Below are 18,601 nucleotides of genomic sequence, written 5' to 3'. Positions count from 1 at the left end.
ATTTTCAAAGATTATAGACCACTTATTTTTTAGAATGTTTCTTAATTTGGGTTTGTTTAATATTTCCTCATGTATGGATTTAGGTTATGCATTTTCTCCTCCCCGCCTCCTTTTTTTTTTTAAGACAGGTTTTGCTATAGTGCCCAGGCTGGCCTCAAATTCACAATTCTATTGCCTCAGTTTTCCAAATAGCTGGGATTATAGGCATGCATCACCCCACACCTAATTTGACATTACTCTTTTTTTTATTTTGGCAATGAATAAAATTTGTTTTGATGGGAAGTGCCTTGAAACTATGTATTCTCTTTCAACACACTTGTAATTCATTTATTCATATTATAAAGACTCCCAGTTTTTCTTTTATTCAGTGGATTATATAGTTCTTTGCTATTGTTATTTATTTTGATGCTTATATTTTCTCTTGATTTGGCCTTTGGGAACCCTTTCAAATTGGCATCTGTGTTCTTTTGCCATGTCCCCATCATTTTTAGAGTACTTCCTTGCTTTTTAGTATACAAGATATTCAAGGCTGGTTGTCACTTTATTAAAACTTGAAATGTAATTTACACACAATAAAATTCACATTTTAAAGTCTAAATTTAATGGTTTTTTATATATTTAAAAAGTTACACAACCATCACCACTATCTAATTCCAGAACATTTTTATTACTCCATAAAGGAAGTTTAAGTTTGATTGTTAATCCTTCTTTACCTCTAATATCTCCAGATATTTTTAATTTATTTTCTGACTCTATGGAGGTACCTATTTAGATATTTCATATCAATGGAATCATATACTATTTAGCTTTCAGTACTGTTTTTTTTTTTTTCATACTAGGTGTTGAACCCAGGGGTGCTTGACCACTGAGCATACCCCAGCCCTTTTGTAAAATTTTTTATTATGAGACAGGGTCTCACTAGCTTTGAACTTGTGATCCTCCTGCTGTAGTCTCCCGAGCTGCGAGGGGATTATAGGCATGTGCCACTGTGCTTGGTAATCACATTTTTTAAAATTAATTAATTATTTATTTTAGTTGTAATTGGACACAATATCTTTATTTATTTTTATGTGGTGCTGAGGATCGAACCCAGGGCCTTGCACATGCTAGGCGAGTGCTCTACCGCTGAGCCACAACCCCAACCCAACCACATTGTTTTTAAGATTTATCCATGTCATAGCCTATATAAGCACCTCATCCTTTTTTTATTGTCTCATATATATTTAACCACATTTTATTTATTGAATCATAAGTTAGACATTTGGATTTTTTCTCACTTTTTGTCCATTATTAATAATACTGCTGTATTTATGTACAAATTTTTTGTGGAACTGTTTTCCCTTGGCATACAGAGACATGGAATTGCCAGATCATATGTCAGCTATGTTTAACTTTTTATATGTGTGTGGTATTGGGGATTTGGCCCAGGGCCACTTTACAACTGAGCACATCCTAGCCCTTTTTTGTTTTTATTTTGAGATAGGGTCTCTGTAAATTGCTGAGGCTGGGCTTGAACTTGCACTCCCCCTGCCTCAGCCTCCTGAGTCACTGGGATTATAGGTGTATGCCATCATACTCAGCTTATGTTTAACTTTTTTTAAAAAAAATTTTATTTTTAGTTGTAGATGGACACAATATCTTTATTTACTTATTTTTTTGTGGTGCTGAGGATTGAACCCAGGGCCTCACCTGTGTGATGCAAGTGCTCTACCACTGAGCTACAACCCCAGCCCCATGTTTAACTCTTTTTAGGAACTTTTTTGAGGTTTTCCAAAAGAGCCACAACATTTTATATTTCCTCCACCACACTGTGTATGGGAGTTTACATTTCTCTATTTTCATCACGGCTCTTGTACTTTTTTTGCTCCAGCCCTGAAATCCGTCATTTCTTCATTGAGTCCTGTTCCATTTAGGGGAAAATAATATTTAGAAACCAAGTCTGCTGTTAGGTGTGCTCATTACTACATGGGGTCCAGTTAGGGATCCAAGGCCGTAACTGGATAAAGCTAGAAAATGTATGTATATGCACATATTTACATACACATACATATTTGCACCTTTATTTTATGTCTCAAAAGAATCTTTATTTGATTTCATTTGTTCACAATGATACCTAAAATTCTAAACCAATACTGTAGAGTTCTTTCAGGTTTTCCTTTTTCACATTGTAACTCCCTTCTCCAACAGTCAGAAACCCTGCTCCTATTGCCCTTCACATAATTACTTATTTGATCCATTTTTCCATATAGCTAATGTCCTATCAGTGCCATATTTTCTTTTTCCTGTGTCTTATTATGCATAGGCTCTGATTTGGCATACTGAACTGCCTTCTCACTGCCTCCTTCTCACTTCCCCACATTTGAATGCCCCTTTTATTCACTGGAGCTCTCTGACTTCCTGTTTTAGACCCTTCCCTTCACATGAATACCCTCCTTACTTTCTTGGACTCTGGTATAGCACAATGGGTTGTCCTTCTGTGTCATTGTTACTCTGCTAGGTCTTTAACATTCTAGGCCACCTCTACAAAAGGGTATCTGCCTTATATTAGACTTTGACTCTCCCATCCACAGATGTCCTTTCCTCATCCTGCTCCCATGTTTATTTTAGTATTAGGTGCCAGGGATTGAACCCAGGGCCTCACACATGCTAGCCAAGTACTTTACCACTGGGGTACATCCCAGCCCTATTTATTCAATTTTTAACAACCGTTTTCTTTTTTGTTTTTAAAAACTTTTGATTTTATAGTAATAATTAATTCATAGAAATTTGTATAATAGTTTAAAGGGTTCCTGTGAATTCGTCATTCACCCAATATTTTTGGGTTACATCTTACATAAATATAGACAATGTCAAACACAGGAGGTTGATGTTAATTCTTTGTGGTTCACTGCCATTTATCGTGTGTGTAGATTCATGTAACTATCATCAAAATTAAGATGCAGCACAATTCTTTCACCACAGAGATCTCCTCTGTGTTACTTCTTTGTAGTCACATGTATGCTTCTCTCCTGACTGTTCAGTATTTAATGACTTTTTAAAATTAAAATCTTTATTAAAAGTCATAGGAAGAGTTGAGTAAACATCGAGATAAACTGTGTTGTATTTCTGAATGGGAGGACTTAATATCATTCTTACTTCTGAGTGAAGACCAAGTTTGGAATTCTAATTCTCGAGGTTGAATTTATTGGTATTTTGTTCCATTCTGCTCTAAGTCTTGGGCTTTTAGAGTTTTCCCTTAGTTCCTGGCTTCATGTAGAAAGGCCAGCTTGGGCCCCTCTTCTATAAATTATAACTTCTATAAATTTGCAGCCAATAATTCTCACCCTTCCTTCAAGCTTTCAGACAGTAGGCCTACCCTTCAGTTTGTCTTTGCTAGCTTCATTGTTTTTTCTATGGTTATGATATCTGTATATTTCCCTCATTTGCTTTTAAATTTGTCTGTTTCACCCCTTTGACATGATCAGTTTTATCTAGAATTTCTCTATTCAGTGTAGGAAGGAATGCTTACTGCCTGTCAGCTCAGAATGGCTTTAATATTTTTCTTTTAAGAAATGTCAAGTCTATAGAAAAGTTACAAAAAAATAGACCTTTCAGATCCATATATCTTTTATGTAGATTTACCACTTTTTATCATTTTACCCCTTACTTACACTTCTTTCTCCTTTTTTCCTGGTATACTATCACAACCATCCATTCCTTTCTCCTTTTCCCCCCTTCTCCCTCCCTCTCTCTCTTTTTTCCTTCTTTTTTCCCAATGCTGGAGATCAAATCCTTGTGCATGCTAGACTAATGCTCTACCACTGAGCTACATCCCCAGCCCCTGGGTGTTTTATATTTTTTAAATGAGTTAAGATCATTTATCTTATAGAATCTTCACATTCTAGATGTGCCTAATAGTTTCCTCATGATTAAATTCAGGCTAAATATTTTTAGCAAGAATACTGTATAGCTGGACACAGTGGTACATGTCTATAATCCCAGCTATTGAGAGGCTGAGCAAGAGGATCACAAGTTTGAGGCCAGGCTAAGCAACTAGTGAAACCCTGTCTCAAAAAAAAAAAAAAAAAAAAAAAAAAAAGGCTGGGAATGTAGTTCAGTGGTAGAGCACCCTGGGCTCCAATCCCCAGTACTAAAAAATCCAAAACAAAACAAAACAAAAAACTATATAGGTGATGCTTTGTACTTGTCATTGTATCACATTAGAAAATGCACATGCTGGCATGTTGAACTATTGGTTATTCTGTGAGAACATTTCGTTCTGGTGGTGTTTGTCATATCTCTTCATTATAAATGTATATTTTCTCCTTGGAAATTAATAGTTCAACATTGGAATGATACATTGAGGCACTGTGAACATTCTCTTCTTAATAACCATTAACCTGTTCAGAACATTTTTGGTGCTTGCCTTTTTTAGTAATTGTAATTGTAATTCAGTAGATCTTATTGACCAACTACTTATGCATTGTTCATGTATTCATTCCATAAGTATCATTGAGTGGATACCACATCATGTTCTGTCTAATCTTTGGGGGTACATGGTGAACACAGTCTGGAGAGTGCCTTTGTGGTGCCTACAGTCAGGTAGGAGAGCTTGATATAAATAATCACACTGGCATATATTTATAGATGGTGATAAATTTTATAAAGGAAAAGAATGTGGTGCTGACAGATTATAAGGTGAGCCATTATCTTTCTTGGAGGTTCAGAGAATACTTCCTGTGTAAGTGATATTTGAGCTAAGATCTCAAATAAGAATTATGGACTTCTTGAATTTCTAGAGTATTTAATCTGTAGAGCTTTTCTATTAATTTTATCTGACAATTAAATCATAGTGTCTCATACTGAATTGATATTAAAGTAATTTATTATTTAAATTTTCTTACTTAATATTGTTTACTATTAACTAAATTATAAACTGCTGTGGCTGGCTTTGAACTTGCGATCCTCTTGCCTCAGCCTTGAAACAAGTTTGTTGAACCATCAAATATATCTTCTATGTTTATTTTATAGTTGCCTCTTAGAATGCATGGTGAATTGGTTCCAGGACCCCTAAGGGTACCAAAGTCCACAAATGCCCAAATATCATTTATAAAGTGGCATAGTATTTGCATGTAACCTATGAATATCCTCCAGTATACTTTAAATCATCTCTAGCTTACTTACAAAACCAAATACAATGTAAATGCTAGGTAAATAGTAGTTATACTGTATTTTTTTAGGGAATAATGTCAAAAAATATTTGTGTTCAGTACAGATGTGAGTTTTTTCCTGAATATTTTCCATCTGTGGTAGATCTAATTTAGAGTTGTAGAACCCACAGATATGTAGGGCTGTTTGTATTTTGGTGATTGTAAAGTTAGAGGCTTCTAGAATTTATTAACTTAAAGATTTTAAAATATATCAGATGACATGAGGTTTTATTGTTTACCATTGTCTGCATAGATTTAGAAGAGATTTTATCCTTGTTTATTTAAGATTTATAAGCTATAGTTTAATAATTCAAAGTGTAAAACAAATTTGATGTGCTTTTCAGGTTAAACAAGTCTCTTGAGTGGAGTTTCCTCACTGATGGAGAATTACTTCCAAGCAGAAGCTTACAACCTGGACAAGGTGTTAGATGAATTTGAACAAAACGAAGGTAAAAATTTACATTGGTGACTCTGTTTGGGTTTATGATATGGAGAAAGAGTCTGTGAGGATCTAAAAGGAAGTAGACTTTTTTTTTTTAATGCTACTAGAGATTGAACCCAGGGCCTTGTGCATGATAAGCAAGCACTCTATCATGAGCTACATCTCCATCCTTTTTAAAACTTTTTGTTGTGAGACATGGTGCTGCTAAATTAACCTGATTGGTCTTAAACTTGCAATCCTTCTATCTCAGGCTCCCAAGATTTGGGATTATATGTGTGCACCACTACCCAGCAAAGATGTGGTACTTTAAAAAAAGAGTCAAGACAATAATGATATATATCCAGAGGAAGAAATAATATTTCTTAATATTATGTGCAAGATACTTACATGGACACTAAATAATTTAATGTTTAAAACAATCCAATAAAAGTCTATCTTCTAATTTCCATTTTATGGATGAGAATAGAGGCATAGAGAGGTCAAGCAATTTCCTCAAAGTTACTTTGCTAACAAGTGAAGTGGCAAGAGTAGGATCCAGGAAGCCTAAGCTCTACCTACTTTAAACAATCAGTTTATGTCTAAGACGAGCTCAAGAGGCAGAGTCAGGAGGATCCAGAGTTCAGAGCCAGCCTCAGCAAAAATGAGGAAGCATGGGGCTCTCAATGATACAGCACATACCTAGCATGTGTGAGGCACTGGGTTTGATTCTCATCACTGCATATAAATAAAAAAAATAAAGATCCATTGATAACTAAAAAATAATTAAAAAAAGAAAAGTGAGGCACTAAGCAACTTGATGAGACCTTGTCTAAATAAAATACAAAATAGGAATGGGGATGTGGCTCAGTGATCAGTGCTCCTGAGTTCAATCCCTGATACTCCCCCCCAAAAAAAGAAAAAATAACTCTTCCATATTGCTTCTGTTTTAGTCAGTTTTTTCGCTGCTACAACTAAAAGATTTGACTAGCACAATTTCAGGGGAGGAAAAGTTTATTTGAGGGCTCATGGTTTCAGAGGTCTTAGTCCATAGAATACGGGCTCTATTCCTCGGGGTTGGAGGTGAGGCAGAACATCATGGAGAAAGAGTGTGGCAGAGGGAAGCAGTTCACATGGTGATCAAGAAACAGAGACTTCACTCTCCAGATACAAAATACATACCCCATAGCCATGCCCTCAATGAACCACTTTTTCCAGCTATACCCTACCCACCTCCAGTTAATCCCATCAAGAATTGGCTTGATTGGGTCAAGGCTATAATTCAATCATTTCTCCTCCAAACCTTGCATTGTCTTACACATGAGAATTTGGGAGACATCTCATATCCAAACCATAACAATTGCCCAGTATATTAAAGTAAAGATATATTTTAAAGCTAACTTTAAAAGATTTACATTTTTTAGTAACTGCCAATATGGTTAATTAAATTATATGTTCTCAAATCTCAGTCTAGAAATGTCTGCCTAAGATTGGCTTCATTTAGAGAAGCCTTTTCCCTAAATTGTCCTCTCAAGTTGACTTAAAGGAATAAGTCATAATTAAATCTCTTTTACCTCTCCCACTTTTCCCCCCTTTTTTTCTATTTCTAACAGAAATAGTATATGACAAATTTATGAAGTAATATTTTTCCATCTAAAGACTTGATTTTAGTAATGGTCTACAAACCTTCAAGATAGCCAGTGATTCAAGTTACTCTTTGAGAGCTGTTGGGATGAGATTTAGTTTTGATTTCATTATTTTGTGTCTGTGATGGAATAAGCCCTCAATAGAATATGAGATCATAGAGATGAGAAGGGAAAAGGAAGGAAAAGTTTATCTGTAATGGCTATCTTTCTCATATTTTCTCATTGATGACCCAACATAGCCTGTATCTTTAGGCTCTTTCTAATTCATGTAAATGCGAAATCTGATGATTTGGGATTTTATTGGATCTAGGTAGGTTTTGTAACATATCAAGTCAGAAAATATATTTTCCTCTGAGTTTCAATCATTTATATAAATATTTTCTTAATACTTTCTTCAGTTTAACTCTCAGTGTATTACAGTTACGCAAGTCACTAGATATCTAGGTATTTTACCTAATCCTACGAATACTACCAGAATATCATTGACTCTAAACCATTAGTTTATTACATTAGTCTCTTTGTGACTTTTGTAGACTAGTAGGGTATTTTGTATAGTTGTTTTACAATATATTGTGTTTGAATCTGTAAAAATGTCTTATAAAATATAGCACTTACTTGCAAAAATAAATAAATAAACAAACAAATAAATAAATAAAACCACAACAACTCCTTCAATTAAGAAGGATTTCCAACACCTGCTTTTTGGTTGTAACTATGTGTTACTTTCGTTTGAACTTAGTCTTTTGAATCTTAGTACCAGTTGCATTAAAAACTATCATCTCTATCCTTTTGTACCTTAGAGAGTATGCTATAAATGAAATGATTTCTCATTTTGTATTACTTTTTTTCCTTCTATAAATGCAAAATATCCCACAAATGGCCTGTTGATTATACTCAGTACTTAACTTTATGCCTGGTAGTGGTGATTGAATGATTAAAATTGAAATGATTAAAATTGAAAATTTTAATACCTCATCATTCCTGTTTGAATATTATTAGATATTCTTGTAGAAGAGTATCTCTTTTTTATTTTCAGGAACCAGCTTATTTAAAAAAGAAAATTCAAATTACTAAATCTCAAATATTTGCCAGCCTAAATTTGGATTTAAATTATAGACTTAGTAATTCAGAGGATACTAAGGCTGTTCTTTACACAATTGGATGTTTTATGATTTATTTGTAGCTTCATTTTACTGTTTGCCGCAGTCTGGCTGGACACAATTAAGGAGCCACTTGTCAAAAGAAACGAACTTTATTTTTAGAACACACATACCACACCACACAGCTCCTCAGGAAAAACCCTCAGAGCCCAACTGCCACCACCGGCTTACACAAGCCTCTCAACCTCCCCCACTCCTGCTCTTGAGGCCGATTGGCTGGGTCATGTGGGCGGAGCCAAAAAAAGTCCTTCAATGAGCAGCTCCGTGGTCTGAAAGGGCAGGGAAACAGCCCAATGAGCATCACCGCAGAGGAGCCAATCAGTTGGCAGCTAGAAGTTTGCTGGGGCCGCTGTGAGCCAATCATCAGCTGGCAGCTGGAAGTTTGCTGGGGCCCCTTCGGCTGTGGCTCTCAACAACTGTTTTCTTATGCTAGTTTTTTTCTTATCCCAAACTGATTTACTAATTATTCTTTTAAATTCTGAAGTTTGAGGCCATGCTTTTTTCTTATTTCCTACTTATAAATGCCTCCATGTTCAATCTTAAAACTTTCTGAAGCTTATCTAGTTCCTTTTGTCTCTGTAAGCTCACTTACTTTATCCTGGAAAAATGCCTTTCTAGCCTGGTGCAGTTGTGCACGCCTGTAATCCCAGCTGCTCAGGAAGCTGGGCAGGGAGATTGTGAGTTCAAAGCCAGCCTTGGCAAAAGCGAGGCACTAAGTAACTTGGTGAGACCCTGTCTCTAAATAAAATACAAAATATTCTGGGGATGTGGCTCAGTGGCCAAGTGCCCCTGAGTTCAATCCCAGGTATCCTACCTGCATGCCTTTCTTCTCCAAATTTATTTTCTGTTCCCACATAATAATTTACAAATATGAAGGCCACTCTATACTGCCAATTAGATATTCATGTATGTTGCATGTATTTTGATTTTCCTAACTAGATTGTATACTTTATAGAGAAATGAGCTATCATTTAAATCTTCTATTTACCCAGTCCAGTCCTTTTGCTGTGGTATATACTCGAAATGTATTATTGTATACCTACTATATACTATGCATTGTGCAAAGTGAGGGGTTACACAAATGGAACTGAAATGATTTCTGCCTACAGAAATTATTCAGTGGATAAAAGGAGGTAAATAAGCCATTGCATTAAAATGTAGTAAATGCCTTAATAAAGATATGAATAAGGTGCTAAGGGTGCACTGAAAATTGATACAGATATATCTGCATAATTTCAGCACCATGATTATAAATTATTGACGGAAGAAAGTAGGAAAGGCTAAGTGCATTATTACTTATTTTTCTAATTTAGACATACACAATAGCACTACAACTTGATTTATTAAAAAGTAAACAGAAATGTTATATGAAATCATTCTAATTTATAAACTGTAAGTAAATTGATTTAATTAGATAAGCACTTTTGCCAAATATCCTCAGATAATATAAATACAAACCTAAGTAATAATGTACTATGACAGGTTTCAAGCTGAATTTCACATACTGTAGCAAACTTTAAAAAAAAAAAAAAAACATAACCGGGTGCACTGGCACACACCTATAATCCCAGTGACTTGGGAGATTGAGGCGGGAGGATCATGGGTTCAAAGTCAGCCTCAGCAAGAGTGAGGCGCTAAGCAACTCAGTGAAATGCTATCTCTAAATAAAATACAAAATAGAGCTGGAGATGTGGCACAGTGGTTGAGTGCTCAAGTTTAATCCCCAATACTGAAAAAAACCCAAAACCAAAAAAACCATAATAGGTACAATCTCAGTACATCCATCATCCACCTTCACAATAGTTATTGACCTGCTGCCAGTTTTAATTTATAACTTTGTTTCTCATTTCCTGTTTCTTGTTTTTTTCTACAGTTTTTTTCTTTTCTATTTTTCTTTCTCTCTCTCCCCTTCCTTCCTTCCTTCCTTCCTTCCTTCCTTCCTTCCTTCCTTCCTTCCTTCCTTCCTTCCTTCCAATTGAGCCCAGAGCCAGTCTTTTATTACAGTTTTATAAAGGCAAACTTTTTATTCCCTAAAGTGCATAGATCTTAACTCCACAGGTTTTTTTTCCCCCCTCTGTTTGAGACAGTGTCTTGCTAAATTGTTCAGGCTGGTTTTGAGCTTGTGGGCTTTGGGGAGCCTCCCATCTCAGCATCCCCAGTAGTTAGGAGTAGAGGCATGCACTCCCACTTCTGGCTAACTATACAGTTTTGACAAATGGAGGTAACCATGTAACCTACATTCCAATCATGATGTACTTTATATGAGCATTCAGTCTCCATAGAAAAATTTATTCATTTTCTTTCCCACTCAATTACTGTATCCTCATTACTTTTCTGTTTTTCCCCTGATCTTAGATTAGTCTGTGCCCAGCCTTGTATACACAAACAATCCAAAGGTGCTTTCCCCTTTCTTGGGTATGAGGGTCAGTTTAATTTTATTAGATTAACATAGAATTCTTTTGTTCTTTGAAAGTTCTCAAATATTATAATCTGATGACATGATTATAGGAATTGTCTTAAATATATTTTTTATTCCTAGCAAAAAATTATATACCTTTATATTCTAGGAATATTTTATTTTCAAATATCCTAGGTATGTTTTATTTTTAGAGTATAGTTAGAAATGTTGATTAACTTAGCCCTAGTAGCATTTCAATGTTATCAGCAAACTTACTGCAACTACTTTTTTTTTTTTCAGATGAAACAATTTCTCCTACTTTATTGGACACAAAGTGGAATAAGATTCTAGATCCCTCTTCTCACCAACTGTCATTTAACTCTGCATTGGCCAGTGTGAAGGAACCTGCAATTTCTAGTGAATCACAACCACAGTTAAAAATCTTCTCTCTGGCTCATTCATCTCCCCTGACCAGGGAAGGAGAAGATCATTGTGCTAATGGACAGGACTGTAGTCTAAATCCAGAGATTGCCACAATGTGGATTGATGAAAATGCCATTGCAGAGGATCAGTTAATTAAGAGAAACTATAACCGGGATGATCAACGCATTGCTGTTGAAGTGGGAGATAAGAAATGTGGAAACCTAACTTGTCTGCCAGATGAGAAGAATGTTCTTGTGGTAGCTGTCATGCATAATTGTGATAAAAGAACATTACAAAGTGATTTGCAGGATTGTAATGATTATAATAGTCAATCTCTCATGGATCCTTTTAGCTGTTCACTAGATAATGAAAATAGACAATCTGATCAATTTAGTATTAGTATGAATGGGTCCACTGAAAAAGATATAAACTCCAAAAAGCAAATGGATCTATTGGATAGACCAAAAGCAGAGGAGGACTCTGTTAACCATCTATGTACTGCTTCATCTGATAATCTAGCCAATATCTGTTCCCCTTTACAGTTAAAGGATGATGAAAATATAAATAGAGATCCCTACATGCCTGTTATTACAAGTTTAACAGCTGAGTCAGAAATCTCATCCCAGGGAATAGATGGAGGTCCTGATGTTAAAAAGCAAGAGAACTATATACCAGGCGAAGATCTCACAGACAAAAACAGCTCTCCTAAGACAGATTTAGGGAGTCCAAACTCCTTTTCCCACTTGAGTGAGGAGATTTTGACAAAAAAAGAGCCAACATGTGAGAGATCAACTGAAGAATCCCTGAGGTCTGGTTTAGCTTTGAATCTCAAACCAGACATGCCTAATGGAAGGGACAATAACTGTGAACAGTTTTCAGATTGCCTTGTGCCTACTAATGTTAGGGCTGATGAAGATGAAGGTTATGAACATGAAGAAATTCTTGGCACTACAGAATTTCTTAATATAACAGAGCATTTCTCTGACTCTCAGGAGATGACAAATTGGAAATTGACTAAACCACATGAGATGAATGATACCCAAGTAAATGAAGAAAATGAAAAGTTTTTACAGGTTAGTCAGCCTGAGGCCACTAATGGTGATGGTGCAGTAGAGTGTGTTGGAACAGTAGATGCAGGTATAGATTTACAAGGAACTTGCATGAATGAAGGTGAAGGATGTGATTTCTCCACTGTTATAGATACACCAGCAGCAAATTCTCTCTCTAATGGTTGTGATTCCTATGGAATGCAGAGCCCAGTTGTTTCTTTTGTTCCAAAGACATTACCTTCCAAAGAAGATTCAGTAACAGAAGAAAAAGAAATAGAAGAGAGCAAGTCAGAATGCTACTCAAATATTTATGAACAGAGAGGAAATGAGGCTACAGAAGCAACTGGACTGCTTTTAAACAGCACTGGTGACCTCATGAAGAAGAATTATTTACAAAACTTCTGTAGTCAAGTTCCATCATTGCTTGGACAATCTTCCCCCAAGATAGTAGCAAACTTGCAGTCTATCAGTGTTCCTTTTGGTGGTGCAAGACCCAAGCAACCTTCTAATCTTAAACTTCAAATTCCAAAGCCATTATCAGATCATTTACAAAATGACCTTCCTGCAAACAGTGGAAATAATATTAAAAACAAAAATGATATTCTTGGGAAAGCAAAAGTGGGAGAAAACTCAGCAACCAATGTATGCAATGCATCTTTGGGAAACATCTCTATTACTGATACAAATGGAGAACATTTAGAAAGTTATGAGGCTGAGATTTCCAGTAGACCGTGCCTTGCAGTAGCTCCAGATAGCCCAGATAATGATCTCAGAGCTGGTCAGTTTGGAATTTCTGCCAGAAAGCCATTTACCACTCTGGGGGAGGTGGCTCCAGTATGGGTACCAGATTCCCAGGCTCCAAATTGCATGAAATGTGAAGCCCGGTTTACATTCACTAAAAGGAGGCATCATTGCAGAGCATGTGGAAAGGTAAGATGCATGTATCAGCTCAGAAACCTGGCATGTTCGTTTTGTAATGCTCAGTTAGAAATTAATAAAGCAGTATTCTGTATATAAATTTGTGTTTGAGAAAACATAATAAATAGCTTTTAAAAATCCAGTTCTAATAAGTTTCTATATAAAAAATGACCTTGCTTATTGCTAAGATTTATACTGAATCAGTTTCTATGAAGAGATCAGAATTGAGGAAGTGTTAACTTTGTGGTTTCTATATTGACACATACTTGGTTAATGGGATTATTTGAAATAAGGAAGTTTGTTCTTTCAGCTTAGAAAATATTTGTGGTTCATATTTTTTTTTTTTTTTACTTTTTAAAAAATTGACCATTAGACTTAAGACTCCATCTCATTTTTTAAAAAAAACTTTTTTTTTAGTTGTAAGTGGACATAATACCTTTATTTTATTTATTTATATGTGGTGCTGAGGATCAAATCCAGTGCCTCACAAATGCTAGGCAAGTACTGTACCACTGAGCTGCAACCCCAGCCCTCCATCTCACTTTTCAAAAAAATTTTTTTTGTAGTTGTAGATGGACAGCATCCCTTTATTTTGTTTGTTTATTTTTATGTGGTACTAGGGATCAAACCTAGTGCCTCACACATGCTAGGCAAGTATTCTGCCACTGAGCTACAGCCCAGCCCTCCATCTCACTTTTTTAAGTGGGATTTTTTTTGCCATTATAGTAGATAATCTGGGACTTAATATATTGACATATGTATTCTTGTCTTTTTCCCCATATAAATTAAATACAAAATAGAGTAGCAGACTTTAGATCCTTATGGCAAGATTATAAGAATAATTGATATTCTTTAGCTCTCCTCACATTCTGATAGCTAATAACACAACTTACTTGTTTGGTTTTTTTTAAAACACAAGTTGTAATTAAGGAAGAAAGGGAATCTTGTAATTTTTTTTTTTTAAGTTGTAGATGGACCCAATACCTTTATTTTGTTTGTTTATTTTATGTGGTGCTGAGGATTGAACTTAGTGCCTCATGTGCAAGGCAAGTGCTCTACTGCTGAACCACATCCCCAGCCCCGGAATTTTGTATTTTTAAAAAGAATGTGAGGAGCCAGGTGCATTGGTGCATGCCTGCTATCTCAGCTATTCAGGAGGCTGAAGCAGGATTGCAAGTTCAAGTTCAGCCTGAACAATTTAGCAAGACTCTCTCAAAATAAAAAGAACTGGGAATATAACTCAGTAGTAGAGTGTCCCTGTGTTCAATCCCCAGTATCACACACACACACACACACACAAAAAAAAAAAAAAAAGCAAAGTTCAATGTTAGATCTAGATTCAAATTTCAACTTTGTTATTATTAACTATGTAACTTTACTAATCCTTAGTTTTCTAATCCATAAAAATAGGCAAAACCCCCCAAAGTGAGTGATTTTCATTGGGCTCTTGTGAAGACTGCATGGTAGTACAGAAGTAACAAGTGGATTAATTAGGATACTTTCAATTTGAAGGGACAGAGTATTTGACCCTCAGTGACTTAGACAATCATAACATTTATTTTAGATATAAAGAAGCTCGTAGACTCAGTTGTATCTGGGTACAGTGTCAGGATCATGGAAATTCTCTTGGTCTTCCCCTCTTGGTCTCAAAATAGTAGTTCAGCTCTTAATTAACAGATTGATCCTGACAGCCTTCTAAGTGCAAAGAAATTGACTGGAGTTTGGGCAAAAGAGCCTGTTTCTCTAGTTATGCTCTAAGAATCCCTAGCATCTTCCTTCAACTAACTGGACAGTTCTAGGAAGCAGGTCTTAGACCAATCACTGGAAAAGAGGATCAGGACTGCCAAGATAAGCTAATCGATCATAATTTATTTCCTGGGTGTTGCATGAACAAAAGAAGGATTCTGTTGACAGATGAAAAGGCAAGGATGGTTTCTGGTTGATCAGTCAGCAAAGTTTATTAGAAAGTTCTAGCACAAAAGAAACAATATGAGTAGTAGAAGGAAGCTGAAGCTGAGACTGTGTCTAATTCCTAAATGTTTTAGTTTATATTTGTTAGCTGAAGTAGAACTATGGTCAGTAGACTGAACAGGGTAGTTTAGGAGATTAAATTGATCATTTTTATGTTATTCTGTTTCACTTACTATATATAACACCTTTATAAAATTTTTCTTTTCTTAAATGACAAAAATATTTTGGGTACAGACCAGAATATTCTAATGTAATAAGAAAATTAGGTACCTTATGTGAATTCAGAAAGAGAGTTATGATAAAGTACATATAAATTGAAAACTTAGATGGAAATTTTGCTGTAGAATTTATGAACTCTTATGGATTATGAATTCATAATTCTATTTGCCCCATCTCCATTTATCTCAGAGATGATTATAAGGATTGATGAGAAAATCTTTGAGCTTTTTCAGAAGGAAAGGACTTGTAAATATAAGTATCCTTTTTCTATTAATCAAATTATCCTGGGAAGTTAGCTAGAAAAATACCACAGGCAATGTAATTTTTAAAATTGTTTTTAACTATTGAAAAAGGAACGTTTGGGCTGGGGATATGGCTTAAGCGGTAGCGTGCTCGCCTGGCATACATGGGGCGCTGGGTTTGATCCTCAGCACCACATTAAAAGAAATAAAGATGTTGTGTTCACTGAAAACTAAAAAAAATAAAAAAGAAAAAAAAAGAGAAATTAAAAAAAGAAAAAGGAAACTTAATTTGTTCAATTCTAGTAGAAATTAAAAATATATAGTAATTTCTCTACTAAATTATCTTTACTCCACACAAACCTCTAACATATACAAGTTTCTGGGCTAGTATTGGGTATAAAATGGAATTTAGATCTCATGAAATTTATAGACAAGGATATGGATTTCAGTGAGTAGGAAAAGGAATATTTGGATTTCCTAGAGTTTTGAAAAAATAAAAAACATTGTGAACCACTGATCTGAGTAGACAAAGCCTATTGAGAATGCAAATTATATGTTCTTCATATTCATTCTTATTCAGCCCTCACCAGTATGTGTTAATTTTTCCTGTCTGAAAGATTAAACATTTTAGATTCAGAGAGGCCAAGGAATAGGCCCAAGTTTACACAGCTTATAAATGCCCTGACTTTAAAGCTAGGTACTCTTTCCCTCAGTCACTCTGCTTTCTCTAGCATACATCCTCATTGATACCAGCAGTTTGAAGAGTTTTGTTTTTCCAGGAGTTTTTTTTTTTTTTTAAAGAAGATTACATTTTTTAACACATTTATTTTAGATGTTCATGGACTTTTACTTTATTCATTTATGTATATGACATGCTGAGAATCGAACCCGTGCCCCACATGCTAGGCAAGTGCTTTACCACTGAGCTTCAACTTTAGATCCTCCAGGAGTTTTTTCAGGTTAAGTTTTTCAAGAATTGAGGAGTGAGTCAGGAAAGCTATAAAGTGACCACACACACACACACACACACACACACACACACACAGAACAAAGTTCTAAAGTATGTAAGAAAAGTGGGATCATGCAAAGCATAGGTGGATGATTAGCAGTAGGAAAAGGGAAATAAATTAATCTTACAGAAGTATGGGTCAATATTAAAAATATGCTTGAGTATAGAAGGGGTTAAAGTTGTGAGAAGTTACTCAGCATGATAGTTTATATTCAGCTATTATTACAGGGTGGGTATATTTTAATTGTTATTCATCTTGGTATAATATTAGTGGAATACAAAATAATTATGCTAGAATATAGAAAAATAATAAAATGTAGCAATTTGTTCCTATATTGTTGTAATGGGGGGAAATCAAGACACATGGGTTGTATTCTTTTATTGTTAATTTGAAAAGCATGTCACACATTCTAAAATAATTACAATAGTTTTATTTTTATGACTTCATGCATTTTAAATTTAGATAATCGCTCGTTAGAGCAACATAATCCCCACTTTCCCTGTTTGATAAGCAATAAATTAGAGACTAGAAAGAGCACTCTGTACTTTCCCCCCAATATTGCCCTGTAAGTTCAAATTATCACCATTATTATATATCCATATTAATTTCCTGTGGAAACTGCTGATTCCAGCATATCATGGTTATTCATCCTCTATCAAGCTCCATTTGCCTTCAATATTGTGGCCCCTTTGTATTTGATCATTTGACTTAAAATGCCTAAGAGAGCCACTGAATTTCAAAGTATAGGAAAGATGATTTTTTTGAGGGTAGAGAATTTCTTTAAAAAAAAAATTCTTAAAAATCTTTTATTTGGGCAGACATGTTGGCACATGCCTGTTATCTCAGTGACTTGGTAGGCTGAGGCAGGAGGATCACAATTTTGAGGCCATCCTCAGCAACTTAACCAGACCCTTAGCATCCTAGCAAGACCCTGTTAAAAATAAACAGGATGGAAAAATATATAAAAAAATAAACAGGATGGATATAGCTCAATGATAAGGCGCCCCTGGGTTCAGTCCCCTGTACCAAAAAAAAAACAAAAACAAACAAAAAACAAAAACAAAAACAAAAACAAACAAAAAAAATAAAACAGAAAACTTTTATTTAGCCATTTGCAAGACTTTTCACACCATTTTGATTATTTTTTACTAATGTGACAAGTTATAAATTACCAGGTGCCAGTTGATAAAAAATTGTTTACTATTTGATAATAGTAGACATAAATAGAAACTTTGAAAGTAGGACTCATGTAGCTGGTTCAGTGGTGCATATCTATAATCCCAGCTACTCAGTAGGCTGAGGCAGAAGGATCAGAAGTTCAAAAGCAGCCTAGGTGCTTGAGACCTTGTCTCAGTAAAATTTGAAAAAGGATTGGAGATGTGGCTAATTGTGGAGCATCTCTGGGTTTAATCCTGGGTACTGAGGTGTGGGGAGAGTAAAACTTCATGAATTGATACTTAAAATTTAGATATTTATATTATATTTGTAATGACATTAAAGGAGAGAATAACATTTTTTGAACACTTACATTTTATGCTAGGTTTATGTAGTCTAACATTACACTTCTCTGAGATATAGCTACAGGTGAGCAAAATGTGCCTCAGAAAAGTTGAGAAACTTGCCCCAAATCTCAAGAGTTTATCAATGTGTATATATAGATTTTAATACAGATCTTTCTTATCCCAAAGCCTCATACTCTAGACATAGCAGCAAAATTTATTTGTATTTGAACTGCCTACTAGAAATGTAAGTCTTTGGATGGACACTAGATTTGGGCAGCCATCTAGATGTAATGGGAGTTTGAATATGTGGATTTTTAAGGATGACAAGAAGTGATTGGTGCTATCAGTTGATGAGGCAGATTAGCAAAGTTCCAGGATTGTAGGTTTTATTTACTCTTGTGAACTACAAAATAAGGAAAAAACATGAAAGGCACCAGTTCATTAAGAGAAGTGGTT

General features: G+C 35.1%; 1 protein-coding gene across 1 annotated transcript in view; it reads left to right on the top strand.

Moving 5' to 3' along the window:
* Zfyve9 (zinc finger FYVE-type containing 9) overlaps positions 1–18,601 on the top strand; it is a 193,515-nt gene that overhangs the window by 80,328 nt on the left and 94,586 nt on the right. The window contains exons 3-4 of the mRNA XM_076860361.2: positions 5,534–5,638; positions 11,112–13,213. Of these exons, the coding sequence (XP_076716476.2) occupies positions 5,569–5,638; positions 11,112–13,213 (2,172 nt within the window). The 5' untranslated portion in view covers positions 5,534–5,568. The remainder of the gene's footprint in view (positions 1–5,533; positions 5,639–11,111; positions 13,214–18,601) is intronic.

This window comes from Callospermophilus lateralis, chromosome 7 (assembly GCF_048772815.1).
Source record: "Callospermophilus lateralis isolate mCalLat2 chromosome 7, mCalLat2.hap1, whole genome shotgun sequence".
Classification (NCBI taxonomy): domain Eukaryota; kingdom Metazoa; phylum Chordata; class Mammalia; order Rodentia; family Sciuridae; genus Callospermophilus; species Callospermophilus lateralis.
The sequence above is the reverse complement of the archived record's forward strand: the minus strand, read 5'-3'. Positions and strand labels throughout refer to the sequence as shown.